This window comes from Aphis gossypii, chromosome 2, assembly GCF_020184175.1.
Source record: "Aphis gossypii isolate Hap1 chromosome 2, ASM2018417v2, whole genome shotgun sequence".
In the NCBI taxonomy this organism is placed as follows: domain Eukaryota; kingdom Metazoa; phylum Arthropoda; class Insecta; order Hemiptera; family Aphididae; genus Aphis; species Aphis gossypii.
Genome location: NC_065531.1, coordinates 57634498 through 57656248, shown reverse-complemented (window position 1 = coordinate 57656248; position 21751 = coordinate 57634498). Strand labels below are relative to the sequence as shown.

Here is a 21751-nt window from a genome sequence, read left to right as displayed (position 1 = left end):
TTATTCAATATTTTTATATCATCGACTATTATCTATCATTAAAATAAATTCATATATTGATTATTATCTAGCTATGTGATAATGCACTTGTTCAACTCTATTACCAGTGACAAAATTTATTTTTTTTTTTTTAATACCTACGTATTTTCTTATGCAGGCCACAATCCTTGTCTATGTATATCAGTAAGGCGAAAACTACTATCCATTTTCAGAGCAACCAATTTAAGAAGCGTACTAAATTACCATAATATTTGATTTTAAATTCACAAATGTGTGCGTCGTATGGTCAAAATAACACCAATGTTTTATACATAAAGACTAAATACAACAAACCAATCTCGATGATTTTATAACAAAAAAATCGATAGTACAAATAAAAGCACAGCACTATATTATATTATATTATAATACATAAAGGACAAAGATTTTTATTTTAATATAATATCGAAACTATTTTTTATGAATTTTAAAAACAAGTGCTGTTAGTAGTAAATAATAAATTGTCTTTTCGAATAATTAACTATAAATTGATTATCATTCGACATTTAAATATTTATTGACATATCTAAATGAAATTAAAAAGGTATAAAACAATAAATAAAATTGTTTAAAACTGGATTCATGATTTTTTTAGATATGTTTCTCAATTTTGTTTTATTTTAAAATCTTTTACATACATACTATAATGATATAAACAATAATCACAACTGACAAATATATAATATTGCATTAGTTATTAATAAAAATTAAAAAATAAAATCTAGAGGTCATCCAGTTGATTTATATATTATCTAGCCCACATAATAACAAATATTAATTTTATTCGTCTTGAACATAACAACAACACTGCACTGACAATGTTTCATATCTATACCTAATCAAAAATAAACCTTACACTGATTATGGTAAATAGATAAGTTCAAATATTTTAACGTAGTTATATATAATTCATGAATTGAAGTTATCTCATCGTTTTAGCTTTTTTTCAGCAATTCCAAAAGTGAACGATAAAAAATAACAATCAGTTTTGACCGCATAATTATTTGTTTGAATTACTTACTTGGTTCATAATAAAATGTATCGTTTTTTTCTTCTGTTTTTCACCGCCACTGAAACCATTAATTCAACGGTTAAGATATTAGGCTGTCTTGGCGAAAAGAGTTGACGGTTTAAAAACTCCTGGCTGACAAGGGCTTATGCCGGCGACTACACTGTCAGCGTGATGAATTGAAGTGTTTTCTATTGCTCCAAAGCCTGTTTCCAACACACTAGTAGATTCACTATATAACCCACAACTTGCCTCGGTTGCATGTAATTTATCATACTTTATTTTTATTATTACTTTCTGACCCCCTGTAGTCCAGCTGTATCTCCATTCACTCAGAGGTTTCTTTTTCGCCAATTGATATATATTTTTCTTATTTTACGACTATTTGTAAAATGGTTTTGTAATTTCTGGTCGTTTATCTATAATTATTATTAATTATTAATATTTTAATAAATATAATCTATAGGTTTCAGTTGAGGTACAATACATAAATACAATAGGTATAAATATATAACAAACACGATACAATATTTAGTTTAAAATAAGGAACTTGTTTATAAATTTATAATTATTATAAAATACCCATAAAAATACTGTACCTTGTGCATACACTGCACAGTATATTGTATTTTGCATTCTGGTAAGAATCAAAAAGCTATGAAGTCAAAATTAGTTTGAGTGTAATCTTAAAAAAATTGTTTTTAAATATATATAATTTAAACTAACTATCAATTATAGAGGTTTGAGATTAAAGCTGTTGAAGCATTATATATTTGTTGTGGTTGCAAGTCTTTTAAAGGAATAGTTATAGTTTATGCACTTAGAATAAAAATATTATTAAACTTGTATAATATTATGTTAAGTTTAAACGTCAAATATTTTTCCTACATAATCTATTAAAAAAGTTATCCTGCAGTACAAATCTTTTGACAACATTTAAATCGTCCCACTGACGTAGTATATACTATAAAAAATCTTTCTCTTTTCACTTTAGCAGTTTACACTTTGAATCGGTAAGTTTAAGAATCAATTATAAGAAGTGTTTTAAATATTATAAAATTTTAAATGATTTTAGATTACTTATAAAATCACATTCATTTAATTTTATATGTATACATTTTATATTAAATAAATAGCCAATGCCTAATATTCCAAATATTTATTTAAGCGCGCAGTTCTACTAATGTCAATAAAATCAACTCGATTGTTTTAAACGCTAACAGTTACCTGGTACCTAAATGTAATGAATATTGAATTCTGTTAATGCGTTTTCTCTGAAAATTGTTATGGTTTGGAATAAAAAATATAAATTCACTTCTTTATTAGCTAATGGTTTATTATTAATTATGAAAGTATAAACAGATAATTAATTTGGCAGAAAACAATATTGGAGTGGGAAAATAATAAGATTCTTGGATTTTTAAACCCTTATTGATTATCACGTACGAAACCAAACATACGGAGATCATTATTACACCTCGCAGGACTTCGCATTTTTAGACGCATTATACTTTTATTTTTGTTTCTTTGCATACCTAGAACATACCCGGTTACCGTGGTTAAACATAAACATCGTTTTTCATGGAACTGAACGAAAAAAAAAAATCATCTATCGACCTATCGTATGTTTTTCTTTTCATCAAACTAACTCTGGGGCCATTTGGCGGTTCGGTCGAACTTTCTGAATCGAAACGGCGGACGGCGACCGAATCCTGACTTCATCAGACATTCAGACATACAATATAATTACCGTGATATTCTGCAATGAACCGTCGAGTCTGGTCAGCAGACCGAATAAATTTTGATTTGCTAAGACGTTTTGGTAAGACCATATCTTGGTGACTAGATTGTAATCTGCTGTATCGGACATCTAAGCGGTAATCGGATCTAGACTTCAGACGTTATTTTCGTTGTAATATTCAGCATATTCATACATTGGTATTATAGAATATAAATGTATATACTGTATACGTTATAACTTTTAGACTAGAATACATAATTTGTCGTATTCGTTGTAAAAATATTACTGAAACAATACTTTGTCATAAAGACAAATACTTACTATATATTTCAATACTAATATAGTAATGTAACTGACCATGGCAATAAGATTTATAAAGTTTTTGTATCAAGAATTAATTTTTTTTCTCAAGTAACCGCTCTGCTGTACAGTCGAGTATACCTTGTCATTGAGTAGAAATATTGTGTGAATAAATTGCTTTTAATTATTATAGTAATTTATTTAACTATTTACAGTAATGCGGTATTAACTAAAAAAAAAAAATTATAGAATAGGAATAATATAAGATTAGTATAAAAGTTTTGAAAATGCCATTGCAGTGTATATAAAATATAATAATATACTTAAAGGTTTCAAATCTAAACAAAAAATATTTACACATTAAAAAAAAAAATAGTTAAAATTGTCAATTATGTTTTATTTAAATATCGAATTTTGTTCAAATTTAAACTAGGTACAAATATCTATAAAAATTAAGTTAATATAATTTTTTTGATTTGTTAGTTTCATTATAAACGTTTAAAAGGAACCTTGTCTTGCAATTTTTAAGTCTTGGAAATAAACATCTTAAGTATAAGCAATACAAATTTTAGGAATTTTAAAAAATCGTTTAACACTTAGAGAAAAATATTATGACTATACATTTTCGATATTTTTTAATTGGTTTATAAATAACTTTTGTGAAAATGGGGTATTCAACTAAAAATGTAAAAATTGTCAACATGCAGATCAAAAGTTAGTTGAATAAAATATTTTGAAAATTGTACCACAGATTAAATGAAACTAAAAATACTCAAAATTATTTAAGCGCTGTGATTGTATATTATTGTTAAAATATCTACTGATATAAAATGTTGTGAAAATCCTAAGCACCTAAGTACAGCTATCGTTTTTGTAGTTACATTAGAAAAACAAAATTAATTTTTTCAAAAACTGGCTTTCTATAAACATCCTCATTTTCATTATTTTTTTCCTTTCCTAATTTTAATCTCTCTAAAATACAAAAAAACATGTATTGTATATCCTTGTGAAATCAACATATTTATCTCTCATTATCTAATATAAATAAATAAAAAATAAAAAAACCTATAACAATAAATTATAATTTACCAACTAATACCTGGATTATTGAGTACCAAGTTTAAAGTCGTTGTAATATAGGTAGGTACCTATGTAGTAAATTTGAATTCAATGGTAAATCATTGCACAGACGCACAGTAGGAACACAAAACGATTCTATCTATAACTATTATAATATGTTATATCATATTATATAATCTGTACTGCAGTCTGCAACCGTGGCCCATGGCTATAGGTATCCATACTAATGATAAATTGATATTATATTCATGAAGATTATAGATACTGTGAGTATTGTAAACAAACTCCTATCTATAGCCACCTGTTATAAAAGTCGTCCAACAAAAAAAGCATGGTTATTCTGCCACCAGGAGCGTATCGTTCGATAGTGCTAAGAGGGCTACATATTATTATACTGTAATATTTGAGCATAAAAGGGATTATGTACATTTTTTTATTGGTTTTTCGAATTAAATATGATTTATTCCTCATCCTCTTTACAAATACGAAATACGTTTTAAAACACATAATATTTAAGTCTACAGAGTCATTAACCTCTATGGAAGTTTAAAAATATACAATTAATAAAATGCAGTTACCATAAAAAAATTATACAGTGTTTTATGTTGGAATTAATTAAAAACACAATTATATAGACTAAATATGCATTATTTTATAAAAGAATATCTGAAATATGCAAAAATACATTTTGAATTTAAATTCATGTATCATATTTTATCGTTATTATGCAAAACCTACATGTACTACTCATCACAATATTATTATAATATACAAAAACCAAGTACTTACCTAAATTTTAACATGTTCCTCTCAATTGATTTTATTCACACTTTAATTCTCATCATCTTAGCAACACAACTGGTTTAAATGGTTTAGGTACTACTTTAATAACTTAAAATGTATCTAATAAAATAGGTACCTACTGTTTACAATAATGAGTACATACCTACACCACTGTATGTAATTGATATGATTTTCGAGTTTCATTAACAAAAATAAAATAAAATATGATAAGTACCTACTTGGGTATATCGTATATATTAGTTATTAAACATCTTCATATATACCTATTTACTTATAAATAAAACACACTTGGCAGTGTTGGCACTATAGATAAATTAGTTTTTAATCTCAATTACCTACTTACCTACTTCAAACCTTTATTATAACTACAATAGGTATATACCTATATTGTATATTATTTTTTCATTGTGCACCTATATTGTATTATTATTATTGTTTTGAGTATTTAAATAAAATAATACATATTATGCTAGTTAATACTTACTAATAAAGTATAATCCTAGGTACCTCCCACATAAAATACGTTAAATGTTTAAGTGCTGTTTTATATCAGTGTGTACTATAAACTAATTACGCTCTAGAAACTATGCCTTATTAACGGAAAACAAATGCGTTAAAGAAATAAAAGTATTAAGCCCACGCCCACAAAGTATATCTAAAACATTCATGGATGTAGTTATTTATAATTATTATTTTTTATTTATCGTTTAATGTTTAATTTTAGAATTTGATCAAGTCGGTCTAGTGTGTGGTCAATACCGTCCTGTATTGTATTTTTTTTATAGTCGATTTACCTCGTTATACCTCGTGTTTGATAATAACAATTATTACAAATTGTTATCAATACTCGACGGTGATAGAGTGATAAACTGATAACTCATTAGTGATTTCGCCCGAGCACCCGACGCCGTCACGCCGACAACTACAAATGCCAGATTGTAGTATCGTTACTACTAATTTAATAAGTTATGTACTAAAATAAATATTTAATAATTTCTATTATGTTATGATTTATGTTATTTAGTAGTCACTATTAAATATTACTATGAATGTAATGGAAAACTTTTATTTATTTATCACTGTTTTTTGTGGTATATTCACACTAATCAATTGTACAAGTATAGTGAAACCTAGGGGTATCGCATTTGAAAGTAAGACTACAATTATAAACATATTATAATAATACGCGATGCTTAATAATACAAAGTCTTAACTACCTAATGTGTACATTATTCAATAAAATTACTATTTATTTTTTTCAGGAGCTTCGCTTTATGTACCCGACAAAGATTTTTCATGTTTCGATGGAAGTTACATAATTCCTTTTTCATATGTAAATGATGATTATTGTGACTGTCCAGATGCTAGTGATGAACCTGGTACCTCAGCTTGTCCTAATGGCACATTCCATTGTACCAATGCTGGTCACACGTCACTTGTCATACCATCATCTCGAGTAAATGATGGAATTTGTGGTACGATTATTACAAACTATACATAAGTCTGTACATCTTCAAAAATGTAACGCTATTTCTATCTAAAGAATTCTTAAACATACCTATCATTTTTACAATTTATTTTATGATTTAAGGTATAATTTAATCAAAATATTAGTATGTTATAGAGTTAATTAATTTTAATAAACATTTATAGTTATACCTAATATTATTTGACTCTAAGAAAAATTAAAATAAAGCAATTTATAACACCAGAAGTATATCTATATAGAATGTGTCTGTATACCTGCTATTGCTTAACATAATAACATTAATTTAAAACGTCCTTTAAATATCATTAAAACTATTTACGTTTTCAATGTAGATTGTTGTGATGGATCCGATGAATGGGCAAATATGTTAAGGAAAGGTACATGTGAGAATACTTGTGAAGAACTTGGCCGAGCAGCAAGAGAAGAAGCAGAAAGAGTTCAAAAAATATTTGTAGCTGGCCATGAAATCCGTGCTCAATTAATTGCTAAAGGAAAAGAGCTCAGACTGGAAAAACAAGTAAATTAGTTTTATCATTAAACATTTTTTTTTATATATTACAATACCTTATATCCAGTAGCAAAGCATCACAAGATACAATAGGACAACATCTATTTACTTAGAATAAAAATAAACTTGTAATTTTTTTCTTCTCATTCAGTTAAGTGGGTTATGTTGAGGGAATTAGAAGACTATTAGAGAATATTATTGCATTATTAATATTATTTACCTAGACTCATCTTAACATTTATATTTTAATTTATGTTCAAATAATTGACCTCTGTGAAGTGAATTTTATAGTTGTGTAAATAAGAATATCAGTAATATTATCATTAGACGTATTTTTTTCTCCCTGGCCAAAGATTTTTATCTCACTACTACTTATATCTAATTTATTTTTAGTAAAATTTTTAAAGAATTTTCTTATTTAACTTTATACTTAATATTAATTATAAAACAAGTTACTCAATAATTTGTTTTTTCATTACAGAATAGAATTACTGAACTTTTTGAAATACAAAGATCTGCTGAACTTACTAAAAATAATACATTGCATGCCAAAGAAACAGCAGAGGAAATTGAAAAGTCTGCATTAGAAAAATATAAAATTATGAATGATGAAAAAAAAAGACAAGAAAATGAAAAAGAAAAACTGAAAGACCAGAATGAAGCTTTCGAAATATTTAATCAGATAGATACAAATAAAAATAACAAGTATACATTTTATTTTAAAAAGGGTTACATTTGAAAAATAATTAAAATTTAAATATTTTATTATGTAGAATTGAAGAAGAAGAAGTAGAAGCATATGCTACTTTTGATCAGAATAATGATGGTACTGTTTCACAAGATGAAAAAGATGTAAGTAATATTATTTTATTTTGAAAATGATAATTACAAAAAGCATTCAATAATGGTTAATATTTTGTTCAAAACAGTTGCTAATTTTATTTTCAATTAATTTATTTTTGTTTCCTTTCTTTTGTAATTTTCTTTCAAAAAAAATAGGATATTTAACAAATAATTTGTGTAAATTATTGAAATTCAATATAATTTATCATCTAAAATAAAAGGATTAGTAAAAATAATATAATATTTTTAATTATATCTTTAGTTAACTTAGAACACTTCTAGTTTTGAATACAGCCTTATGTTCATTGTGACTCATTATTAATGCTTCTGATTAATTTTGTATACATTTTTAAAATAATTTTGTTTGTTGATTTTACCTTCATGATATATTAAAAAAATAAATATATATTCTAATACCTAAATAAAATAAAGTGTACAATAATAAATGGTTATTTAACATTCAAATGTTCATGAATTATTTTTAGTATTTTATGGAAAATAAAAAAGAAATTAGTTTAGAAGATTTTGTTTTAAATGGCTGGATTCGTTTGAAGCAATTAATGCTAGTGGAAAACATGGATGCAAAAGATACCGAGCTCCCAGTTGATGTTGATAATGATAGACAAGTTGAAGAAACAGAGGATCAAGATGAAAATGAAGATGACAGTGACCATGTAGAAGATGACGTAAAATATACAGAATCTGAAGAATTTGATGAATCACAGTATGATGAAGAAACAAAATTAATAATTGAAGGCAAGTGATAACTTAATACATCATTTGCGTTTTAGAATGTTACTTTTACATTTAATAATAGTTATTTATTACTTAAAACTCTTAAAACTACAGTTTATTATATTGTAAGACAAAGAAAAAGCCTAAATTGTAGACATACTACTTAAATTGGTGTATAAAGCCACTTTTATTTTTGATTAACTTGATAAACTGTACATGAAGTTTATTTTATAAAAATGTACTGAACATTTTTTTGTGATTTTACTTAAACTATGAAGAAATTGAATTAAATAGTGATGTAAGACTTTAGTGTCTTGTATAAAATCAATCACTCCGTGGACCTTACTAAGTATTTATTATTTTTCAATAACTGTTTTTGTTTAATTTTTATTTTAGAAGCCAAACAAGCACGTAATGCATTTGAAGAAGCTGATAGGAAATTTAGAGACCTACAACGTGAAGTAACTCATTTACAAGAATCACTGAATAAAGATTTTGGACCAGAAGATGAATTTGCAGCTCTAGATGGAGAATGTTATGAACTTTCTGACCGTGAATATGTTTATAAATTATGTCTTTTTGATCAAGTATGAATTTTATTAATATTGTAGTAATGTTTTACTAGAACTTAAAATCATACATTTTTCTAATTAAATTACTATAGATAACTCAACGGTCCAAAAATGGTGGATCTGAAGTAAGATTAGGTACTTGGAACAGTTGGATTGGTGAACCAAAATACCGTACTATGTTATATGATAGAGGACAACACTGTTGGAATGGTCCTCAAAGGTCTACTCACGTATGTATATTTTAGTTGAACTAAACAACTTATCTAATACTTAAAAGTTTAAAAATTAATATAATATTATATGATATTAAATGTAAAATATAGGTACGTTTAAGTTGTGGCCTGGAACCAGCATTGCTCTCAGCTACAGAACCAAATCGTTGTGAATACGCTATGGACTTTGTTGTACCAGCCGTTTGTGTACAGCACAGCGAGAGACCTTCAGCACCTGTAACAGATGCTGAACATGATGAATTATAATTTTAATTGACTAATTTTAAATCATTGAATTTGTGTCAACTGTTTTTGGGGTATTTAATACAAAAATATATTTGTTCATTATTATTTAAAACCAATGTACTATTATTATATTTTATTTATATACTTATTTTTTTTTTTTAAATATAAAATTGTAAAAGTAATATTAAACGTGTTTCTATTGAAATAAAATACAATTGTGATGGATAGTTTAAACCCAAGTAGTCATAAAATGAACATCAAACTTAAAAATTGTAAAGTTCCATGTGGACTATATGGTTTTAATTGTATGCTACATAATATTATAATGTTTTGTTATAAAATATTTTTACAAACTATTAAAAATATTTTAACTACAAATAAAGATAGAATAAATTAATTATAATACTTTAATATTCAAGTTATTTCTTTTGTGTTTTAATCTATAGTTTGTAATAATTAATTTTTATTAAATTTATTTGATAAAACATAAAAGGCACTATCAAATAGTAAACCTATTGATTTGAAGACTATTTAATTATTTAGAATCACAGTAAGTTCGGAACTGGAGAACCTTGGTAGTTTGCTTAGTAACACCAAAACATAGTCTTAACTGTTTACTGTAATGTCATAACTTTCTATACAGATTTTATAGCAGTTCTAAATTGAAGTATATAGTTTTTTATTTTTTTGAAACTTCAAATAAGTTAACAAATTACCAATGACCACAACATGTTGTATGCTTTGTTTTCCAGTAGCTGACTTTTTCGTGTTATAGGTAGGTTTGATATGAAATATAAAAAAAAATATTTGTCAGCCGTTATGTATTATATAGATATTCTATACAGCATAATATTTACCTTTTAAAACAATTAAGCCGTTTCACCCTCAGTTTATTGCAAAAGCCAATTCAAAAAATTGATTTTGAATATTTTGTCTTATGAATAATCATAAAAATCTTAAATAAGGAAGGTTATTTAAAATACTTGGACTAATATACAAAAAAAATATTATATATTTGATCTGTATAATTTAGGGGTAATTGTGATAGAAATAATTTCATTATGGGGGTAATAACCTTATTTATTTAGATTTGGTATTAAAATTATGAAAAATTGGTTTAGTAAAGTTATTTTATAATCAAAATTAATAGTTGTTTTTGAAGAAAAAATTTTTTAAATGGTAGAAAATTAAATTCTTCATAAAATATTACGTAAGTGAAAATATTTTGGCACTAATTTAAGATTAATCTCAGAATATTATTTTAGGTGATTTGAAATGTATTCAGATTTGATTTATTTATTTCACCCTATGCTATGAATTGCATTCATGAAAATTATTTTTGTTTGATTATTGTTTAATGTAGAACGGATCTGTTGTTTGGAAATGTAAGGGAGCATTCTTATTTTAGATGCTGTACTTACATTATTATAGATAATGTATTGATATGATGAATCAGAAAATAATAGTTTAATAAAAACAGGATATTTTTTAATAGTCTTAGGCTAAAATTAATATTGGATCAAATTTTCAGAAAATTTTTTTCCAGATGTTGTCAGATGAAATTAAGACTATATACTTATCCATTTAGTATTATTGAGGTAATATATATTGAGGTTGTATGTGCGCGTTAAATAGAAGCAGAAATAACACAGTACCATGAAGGTACAAAATATGTTTTCTTAATTTAGTGTTCTATAATTGTTTAAAAATTGAGTTAGTTATAAATGATAAAAATGATTCACAGTAAACCCTTGTTAATCCGGACAGCCATTTATAACACATACATTACACTAATGTAGGCTAGAAAGGTGCTAGATGTACCTTAATGCAATATGTATGTATATTTAATGATTACAATACAATTATGTACTATTTTTTAGGTTTAATATTGTTAGATATATGAATTAAGACTAAAATTTGTTTAATAAAATGTTCTTAAATTTATAATTTACAATTTTTGATTATTTTGTTTAATCCAGACTTTCATTAATTCGGACAACCTGGAGCCTCAATTAGTCTGGATTAATGATGTTTTACTGTAATTAGTTTTTAGGGTCAAGTTAATTATCGCCATTTCTTTTAGTTATAATACATGGTCAACAGTGTCAAAGGCTTAGGCCAAGTCTAAATATATTGAAGCACATTTTTACTATCTATTCAAAAGTAAATTGTTTTGATTACTTTGGCAATTGCTTGGTCATTATCCCATTTCAGTTTAAATCTTAATTATAATAGTCTATATTGTATTCCACCTAAGAGTGAACTATTATCGCGCATGCAGACTGAGCCGCCAGCAGTCAACAGACTCCCTAGCGAGTGTTAGGAGCACTGTGATAGGTCATTAGCTGTCGTCAGCGCTCCTGTAGCAACAAACATGCACAAACAAAACGAGTTTTGATCAGCCGAGTGGTTCACTCTAAAGTGGAATAGATTATAGTATTAGTCTATGATTGTGTTGGTGATAAAAGATTGTTTGATTCAAGATTATTTAGTAAACTTGATATTCAAAGCTTAAGAAGCTGTTCTTCTTTATTCATCTTCAAAAATTTTACTTAAGTATTGGAATTTGAATTGTTTACTACTACCACTATGGTTTATCAATATACGAGCTTTGATATTAAGTTTTCAGCTGCTTAAGGTGGTTCCGTATGAAAGTTCTAGGGTTAATTTCAATGTATCTTAATTCTATATAGAAATCTTGTTTGTTATTTATAACTGATATTTAATCAGATGCAGATCATAAACCAATTTTAGTAAAGAACTTAAAAAATAGGATATACTAAAATTTCAGAAATTCATAAAAATAAAATAAATTTACAATTAACATTGTATTAATTATTCAATAATATATGTTAACAGTTACATCAGAAATATAAAAAAGTCATAGAAAAATAAAGACAATTATAAATAAAGACTTGCTGCAAATACAATATCTCTTTTAACAATCTTTACAGATTCACTAAATTTATTTTCAAGATCAGTGTTGCCAATACTTTTGGATGCTTGAATTAATTGTCTTAATATTTCTTCTAAACGTCTCATTGCTCTTATTATGCTTCCTAAAATTTACAAACCTCTTAAAAAAGTCATATTATAGATAAATAATAATAATAACACTATTTACCTTCAAATATATCAGTCATTTGACATATTTGATAGAATGTGGCACCACGACACCATTCGTAACAAACATCCATTAAGAATGGTTTAAAGCCTTCTACATAAGAATCTTCTTCAATATCTAACTTGGCATCTTTACAAACTTTAGCTATTTTTCTTGCAAGTTCCTTTAAAAATATTTATATATTATCTTTTTATTTTTTTGTTATAAATGAGGTAATAAAATTTTAAATTTCTCAAATACTCATATATATATATATACAACTATTTAGTATTAATATACCTGCATTTTTCTTAAAGGTCCTGCTAATTCAGCAGTTTTTGCAGGCAGTTCATTACTTTTTTCATCACATACAAAACAACTGAGTAATGCTACCGTCTGGGGTACTGATAAATCATTGAACACGCCATTGAACATTAATTCAGTCATTAGTAATTCATCAGCACTTAAACACAAAAATAGAATTCATTATTTAAATACAATTATGAATTATTATTACAAATGTAATTTACCTGCTCAATTCACATGCTATTCTCCCTTTAGTTTCTATAACTTCTCCAGCAGTACAATAGCCCATTCGCCTCAAGATGCGTTTTCTACATTTGAGATCATCCATTTGCATGAGCGACTTAGCTTTCTTTAATTCAGTTTTAAATTTTAAAAGTTCCCGATCCACCTGTTAAATTTTTTTTTATTTTTATTATCTAATTCTAATTAAATAGAAATTAAAAATGCATTGAAATGAAAATTATTCAGTACTTTATCTTTTTCCAAATATAGAGTATAAAGTTCATCAACATCTTCTTTTTCATGTAATGGATGAGCAAACAATCTACTTTCAAATTTTTCAATTTGTTCAATAACTTTATCAAACTCTGGATCTTTTATATTCATGTCATTAATTGGATCTAATAAAGGAATATCAGTTGAACACCTTTGTAAAACTTCCTAAATAAAATTATAAATGTGTAATTTTAAATTTTTTTCTAATGCCTAACATATTATTTGAAAAATCGAATAACTTACTTTAACATTATTATACAGCAACATTCGAGAGTCACGGGATTTCAAATCATTTGGCATTTTGTTTAATCGCAAAGAACTTAAATCTTCAACCATATTATGTCTGACATTAATAATTTCAGGTTCTCCTAACTTTCCAGAAGTACATGGTATAGGCTCATCTTCTGTATTTTCAACAGATCTTTCCAAATTTAATAGCACATTTAATATTGCTTCGCCAATACCGCCACCTTCATGTTTACTTTTTAATACAGATTTAAAATTAACAATTACACCCCAACCAAAATCCACATCGTTCTTTTTTATCTAAAATAATTTAAAAACAAATAAAAAGCAATGCATATAAATGTTATAACATATTATATTATGTGTATGGCTATATTTATTTTGATTGAATTAAGTATATAAGTCATGAAAAGATAAAATCTTAAATAAAATCTGTCAGGATAGAATAATTAGAGATATATAAATTATAATAATTTAGAAAGTTAACTATTTAGATATTTTAGAAAAACATATATCCATTTAAAACAAAATTTTACTAATAAAAAATATTTTACTTAAAATTAAAATATACTAACCTTGACAAGTCTTCCAGGATTACAAAAAGGTACTAAATTTTTAGGGTCTGTTATAAAAGAATGATATTGTTTCGCTAAATCTTCTAACTGTTGACGAATCAAAAAATATGATCTCACATCAAATTCATTATCTATTATTATTTTGTTTTTTTCAACTGACAATTCTTTTACTTCTACAAAAACATAAAATATAAAAACATACAAATTATAAAATCTAAAAAAAGAAAAGTAATTTAATTTGAATGCTATACGTATAATTTCTTAAATTAACGACATAAATAATAAACCATACATCATAATATTAAAAAAATTACTAACTTTCTACTAATTCTGGAATTGCTGATTGATTTTGAAATTGGAAAAAGCTTCTTTCTAACATATATTCTGGATCAATTTCCTCTACACGCATTAAATTCAAAACCATGTTATATGTTAAATGAAATGCTGAATTAAGTGAATCTGGCTTTCCTTGCACAATATCCCTGACAGTATCTGGACTAACTTTTTCATCAATTATCAACATAACAATACCTTTGTCATCCAAACCTCGTCTACCAGCTCGACCTGACATCTGTATATATTCTCCTGATGTTATCTTAACAATATTTGAACTGATGAGAGTTAAGTTCAAAATAATAATTTTTTTAAGAATAATCAAAATACTCACAAACCGTCTTTCTTTGCCATCAAATTTTCGACAAGCAGTAAATAAAACTGTTCTTGCAGGCATATTTAAGCCCATGGCAAATGTTTCAGTAGCATATAAAACTTTCAGTAAACCTTCACCAAACAAAATTTCTATAGTTTCTTTTAAGATCGGTAAAAGACCTGAAATATATAATATAAAAATAAGATTATCATTAATTATTTTGTGAACATTAATATTATTTATAAGCTAACAATATTTACCTCCATGGTGAATACCTATGCCACGTCGAATTAATGGTATTATATTTATAACTGCAGGTAGTTTACGGTCTTCCTCTGATAATACTTTAGTAGCATTTTCAAATAATTTATCAATTAACCCTTTTTCAGTATCTATAAGAGTATAAGACATAACTTTATTAAAATTCAAAATATTCAAACCATAATAATTTTTTATTGTATTAAAGTTATCCATATTTCTAAGTAGTAAGAACATTTAAAATCTAGTTTGACACAAATGTGATTCATAATATTTTGTTTTTTATGCATAAGACCAAAGTATTATTGAAAAAAAAAAACATATATTTACACTAAACTTTTTTCTAATTTTATACCTAGCTTTATAACTACATAATAATTAAAATAAAAAAAAATAATTTAAACATATAAAAACATAATTTACTTAATAACAATTATTACATCACCTGAAGTAAAATCTAATTTGGACATTTGCATGGCATAATTTTCACAATCCTTTTTACTGAATGAAAATACAATTACTGGGGCAAAGTTTCGTTCCATGATCATTTTAACTAACTTGAAGCAATTAGATTCATTATCTGGATTGTTAGCTGTAGGTCGATTAGGCTGTCCATAATGTTTAACTGGTTGAGTAACATTGGTTAGAACATTCATAGCTGCTGCAAAATTGTCTTCCCGGAATTTGTTCTAAAATAATTTTAGGTTAATAAAATTTTAATTGGAAATTATTATACAACAAACATACATTTTCATCTACAATAAGATGTAAACCCTCGCCACCAGCAGGATATAAGTAATGTTGTAATGGTGTAGGTCTGTATTCAGTATATACTACATGACATGGTTGATTGTGCAAATGAGCTACCCATTCAGCAAACTGCCTAGCATTAGGTATAGTAGCAGACAAAAAGACCAATCGCACATTGTCAGGTAATAATATTAAAGTTTCTTCCCAAACATAACCACGTTCTTTATCACGCATGTAATGAATTTCATCAAATATTACCCATCCGACTTCTTTTAAGATCTCGGAACCACGATACAACATAGAACGAAGAATCTAGTTTAAAAAAAAAAAAAATGTTATTTAAAATATATATTATGTTAAGTATAATTTATAAAAACTGTATGTACTAAAAAGTTAAAGGCTGTCAATTATTAATAAAGAATTGCATATAGTTTCCAACTTAATCAAAATGATTTTAACCGCATTTGGATATAAACAAATTGAATACTTTTTTTAAATTAAATTCTTCAACATCTACATTTGACTGAATTAGTAAAAAAAAAAAAAGTAATAATCAAACTTAAAATATGAATAATTTATAATTTATTTAACACATTAACTGTGTAACATATTTGATTGTATTGGTTGTGACACTAAAATAATTGGAATTAAAAAAAAAATTGAAAAATTTAATTATCAATGTACAACGTCAATATACATATAATAGAAAATTACTAACAAAAAACCAATAATTTAATTATAACACTAATCAAATTGTAGTGCATTTAATAACAGGGCTGATTGACATCATTCAGCACATGCAAACAATGGCCACATCTTCAGTAAATGTGTTAAGTAAGATTAAAATATTGTCTCATTCTCTATACATCTAGTGTTTCACGTAAGTTTACTACTATTCTCTAGTGATAGACCATAGGAAACTTCAACTACTTAAAAATATTTTAATATTAAAGAACACCTTATATACGTAATAAACTTAATAAAATATTTACTTCTGTTGTCATGATAAGACAACTAGCTGATGGATTAATAGTAACATCACCCGTAATAAGACCAACGTCAACAAATTCTTCATGAAATTCACGATATTTTTGATTACTTAATGCTTTTATAGGAGTAGTATAAATTACACGTTTTGATTCTCTTAGAGATAGGGCTATACTGTATCTATAAAAATTACAATACAAATTTGGTAGTTAAATTTAAAATATTTTAAACATATATAAAAATATTAGTATAAACTTACTCAGCTACCACAGTTTTACCAGCAGATGTATGAGCTGATACAAGAACAGATTGATTATTTTCAATACAAACAATAGCTTCTTTTTGAAAAGGATCTAATTCAAATTCATATACTTTAGCTGGTTTTCTATTAGCATCTCGATTTAATGGTATATAATCAAAATTTAATGGAAGAGCAATTTCGTGAGTACATGATTCTCCATCAAGAGATTCTACAGCAAAAATTTTTATCCTGGGAGCTGACACTTCAAGGCTAAAACAATCAAAAAAATACAAATATAAAATAAATGATACAATTTACGATAATTTTTTTTTTTTTTTTGATGTTAATATTAAAACTTGAGAATTTTTTTTAAATTGTATTAATATTTTTTTGTAGATTATATTACCTTACTATTATTAACAATCAATTATAACATCAAAATTATTAAAAATTTATCTATTATTTTTATATGCACTCTAATAATTATATTAAAGATTATGAACAACTTTCTTGGGTTTATATTATGTGACAAATTAAAACATTTTAATTATATTACAATACTGATTATTATTAAATATACTATATAATATATATAAACCACCCATTATAAACAAAAATATGCATAGAAATTTAAATAGATAAAATGTAATTGCATAGTAATAAATTAATGTTATTCACCAAGTTATTCTAAAAATACAAAAAACATTATTGATAACATAAATACTATCATAGTTACAGTTAAATAATAACTATGACAATGTAATCAAATAAAATATTTCAGAGTACCTAATAAATAAATACTCATAAACGATAGGTATATTTAGTTTATAACTTTATTTATTGATAGTCAAGTTTTACTTTCTTATAAACTGTTATTATGACTAGTAAAATAATTAATTTACAAACTAATAGGTACAAGCCTATCGAAATAATAGGCCAAGGTTCATATGGTATAGTGATGAAATGTAAAGATCGGCTGACAAATGAAATTGTTGCAATAAAGAAAATAACAGATTCTTATTATTATATGCCTGAAGTACTACGTGAATTTATGATACTTAAAATACTTGATAAACACATAAATGTGATAAGACTTTTAAATATTTTCCGAATTAAAAGTTTCTTATACATTGTTTTTCCATACATGGATTATAATATATGTCAATATATTAATGAATATCATCCAAATGGCCTGGGATATAATTTAACAAAAGAATTTATGTCACAGGTGAGAATTATAGTTATTAAAAAATATAGCAAAATTAAAATTTAGTTTTTAGATAATCAATGGTATTGATTACATGCACAGAAATTATGTTGTGCACAGAGACATCAAACCAGAAAATATACTGATAACAAAAACTGGTTTAATAAAAATTTGTGATTTGGGTGTTTCAAAAATGTTATGTGCACTTTCATTTAAAAAAGAAACAATTATGACACCAGAAATGGGTACTATATGGTATCAATCGCCAGAAATGTTACTTGGAACACAAAAATATGGTCCTGAGATTGATGTTTGGTCTTTAGGTAAAATATAATGACAACATTGATAACTATACTATAACTACATATTATATTATTTAAATATTAATTAGTATTTATAAAATATTAGGTATAGTATTTATAGAATGTATGAGTGGTCAACCAATAATCACTAAAGAAACATCTATAGAACAATATCAATCAATTGTTAAATATTTTGGGGTACCAATCAGAGATCAAAAGTATTTAAATAGAAAAATAAAGAAGATTAATAAAGTTGTTTCAATAAAGTATATCGAAAGTAGCACATTTAAAAATGTTAGTATGGCATTAAATAACTACTTTCCTCAATGGCCAATTGATTTAATAGAAATAGTATCAAAATGTTTGGAATTCATACCATCAAAACGGAAAACTACCAAATCTTTATTAAACACATTATATTTTGTAAATGGAAAATGTTGAGATAATTCAAACAATATATTGTAAATAAATTGTTTATTAGTATTTGATATCAAATAAAATAATTTCAATAGTCATCTTGGTAACTTCATATATTATAAAGTATAATGTACTAAAGCCTCGAGTAAAGCATATTTATTTTTTAAATTTTAGTGCATATTTTTACAAGATCAACTAAACACATTTATAATTTTAAGCATATTATTTGCCTTTTAGAAAATTATTTCAATGTTAATACTTTGTGCTTAAAATTTTCATTGATAATTCAAAAATAATCATTTCAATATATTTCTTATTTTAAAAAAATAATTTTGGTTTTGAAAGGTAAGATTTTTTACTTTGTTCAGACTTGTGTTTTTATTTTTTTAAATATGCATTTTTATTAATAATTTATTGTTATTATATTTTCCAAAGATTCAAGTCCATAAGTAGTATACCACATTTCTGCAGCGAGATGAGTAAAGCAAAAATAATACTCAATACCTACTTATTATTGAGTAACTAATAACTTGTATTTATTTTTTTAATTTTAATGTTAAAATGTAAATACAATTTTTAAAACTTTGGGATGAAACGTGCACATTGATTGTGATATTATGTAAAATAAAACATTCAGGTTAAAAACTTCACTATGCTCTGTTCAGCAAGTAAATGTGCCATAACACAAAGAAAATTAATTCTTCTTTACATCTCTAAGCAACATCCTGCTAGAGTAGACCAGGTTAGATGACTAAGTATAATGTGGAGACGTGCAGAAGTGGCATGTTCTTTTGTTGGACAAAGTTTAGTAATTATAAAGCAATATAATATTGTAGAATGTAATATATTTCAATAATATTAAAATTAAAAATATATTTTTGTTAAATATTATTTTAATAATTCTACCAATAATAATTATTAATCATTATTTGACCTTAATATTATTCACATTTGTAATACATTTTAACATAACTTACTCTAAAGCAGATAGTTCATCTGGATTTTTTGTCTTTTTTAAATTGTCGTCTTCATCATCAGATAGTTGTAATGACCGTTTTGTGGTCCTAATCAAAAATAAAAAATAAAACAATTAACTACAAACACATTTTAATAAATTAATGTTAGTTTTAAACTAAACAATTTTTTTCAATTATAATATATTTTTTGATATCAATTATTATTAATTTCTATAACTACTTACAATAGTGAAAACATAATAATATAGCAATCACTCAGAATTAATGAATATTTATTATTTTTATAACAAATGGTGGTTCTTAACTTGATAGCCATAACTGTGAAACATTTAAATTGCAGGAATACAAACATAATATTCTGTATGTATAGGTACCTTTATAACACTATACAATATACATGATATATTTCGAATCGAATAATATTTTTCATTTCAGTAACTAATACTTTTATATAAATCAATCTAACATAGCACATATGAGAAATTCTCTCCCGTAGTTTTTAAATTAAGTATTAAGTTATTTTTAATTACATTTTTTTTAATTCATAAGATTTATAAAATGAATGTATTTGCTATTGTGAATCATAAAAATGTATAAATAATTGATTTAATTAAATAACATAAATTAATACCAAGTTACTTTCTCTCTATTATATTAAGCTCATTAAGCTCAAAGTTATTTATGATTACTGTATTAAATAGAACGGCTGTCAAGAACCTTAGCATTAAGAATGCATAACACTATTAATTATAATCCGATTAGTAAACGTAATATGTCAATTAAAATCTTCACTTGTTATTAATCATTTAAACTGATTTTATAATTTTAAAAACGATTAAAAGAAATCTTAACTAGGTTCCATAGTTCATACTTATCATCAGAATTGTGTTTATCATCATTGGGTTTTGATACTCCAGCAGAAAAAGAAGTAGTAGATGGCTTTTCAAAATCATCAAATAAATCGTCACCAAAATCATCCATTATTTATAAAATTGAGTAACTGAAATACAATAAAATAATGAAAAACTGTCAGATAACAATAATACACTCAAGTGTTTTTCTCTTAAAAGCACATATGTGATCAAAAATGAACAGATTGTCAAAATAATAACCCATATCATGGATAGTGAAAAATAACTTCATTTATATGACATTAAAATGGTTTCAAATTCAAATTTTAAATATACTGGTATTCTTAGTTCTTTGCAAAAGCATTATTTTATTTATAAATAAAAATAAAAGTATCTGTAAGTTGAAAACAGTTCTAATGTCATCATATATAAACTTAGTATTTAGTTATAATAATTTGTATAAAGTAAATGATACATCTAAAAGTATTCGTATTATAAATAATGAAAACTCACGTCAATATAATTTGTCAAAATTGTTTCTTCAAAAATTATTATATATTATACATACTCTGCACAAAACTCAAGAATAACAGTTACATACATGCTAATATGTTATATTGTGCATAATATAGTATAATATACAAACAATATGATAAATTTGAAATTTAAGATGTTATTAAAAAACTAAATTGGTAATATTTTTTATTTTATGTATTTTATAGGTTAGGAGTTAAGACCACGATTTAAGATAGTACCACGGCTTTAGAAGCTGATAAGGTAGGACAACTAAACTTCTCCCCGCCAAAAAA

At 25.2% G+C, this 21751-nt stretch overlaps 3 protein-coding genes and 1 long non-coding RNA gene across 4 annotated transcripts; 2 read left to right on the top strand and 2 right to left on the bottom strand.

Annotated features, from left to right (window-relative positions):
* Nucleotides 1-12: 12 nt before the first annotated feature.
* On the bottom strand, nucleotides 13-5141 carry LOC114125077 (uncharacterized). Its single transcript, XR_003592491.2, has 3 exons — nucleotides 4959-5141; nucleotides 1061-1467; nucleotides 13-874 (listed from the first exon to the last, which is right to left on the bottom strand). It is a non-coding gene; the product is annotated as an uncharacterized LOC114125077 (long non-coding RNA).
* Nucleotides 5142-5861: 720 nt separating this feature from the next.
* On the top strand, nucleotides 5862-9996 carry LOC114125085 (glucosidase 2 subunit beta-like). The gene is made up of 9 exons (XM_027988579.2): nucleotides 5862-6124; nucleotides 6236-6448; nucleotides 6795-6979; nucleotides 7452-7675; nucleotides 7744-7822; nucleotides 8299-8569; nucleotides 8945-9135; nucleotides 9213-9350; nucleotides 9444-9996. The coding sequence occupies exons 1-9, from the start codon at nucleotides 6019-6021 to the stop codon at nucleotides 9597-9599; spliced, it is 1563 nt and encodes a 520-aa protein (XP_027844380.2). The 5' UTR covers nucleotides 5862-6018; the 3' UTR covers nucleotides 9600-9996.
* A 2391-nt stretch (nucleotides 9997-12387) lies between these two features.
* Nucleotides 12388-21645, bottom strand: LOC114125068 (exosome RNA helicase MTR4). The gene is made up of 17 exons (XM_027988553.2): nucleotides 21456-21645; nucleotides 20963-21091; nucleotides 20092-20178; nucleotides 17207-17458; nucleotides 16953-17127; nucleotides 15958-16272; nucleotides 15656-15899; nucleotides 15213-15344; nucleotides 14971-15131; nucleotides 14622-14898; nucleotides 14304-14476; nucleotides 13726-14028; nucleotides 13459-13647; nucleotides 13212-13375; nucleotides 12982-13144; nucleotides 12703-12865; nucleotides 12388-12637 (listed from the first exon to the last, which is right to left on the bottom strand). Exons 2-17 carry the CDS (start codon nucleotides 21070-21072, stop codon nucleotides 12480-12482), a joined length of 3066 nt encoding a protein of 1021 aa, XP_027844354.2. The 5' UTR covers nucleotides 21073-21091; nucleotides 21456-21645; the 3' UTR covers nucleotides 12388-12479.
* LOC126549545 (cyclin-dependent kinase-like 2) lies at nucleotides 17964-19212 on the top strand. Its single transcript, XM_050199002.1, has 3 exons — nucleotides 17964-18416; nucleotides 18469-18718; nucleotides 18804-19212. Exons 1-3 carry the CDS (start codon nucleotides 18066-18068, stop codon nucleotides 19136-19138), a joined length of 936 nt encoding a protein of 311 aa, XP_050054959.1. The 5' UTR covers nucleotides 17964-18065; the 3' UTR covers nucleotides 19139-19212.
* Nucleotides 21646-21751: the final 106 nt, after the last annotated feature.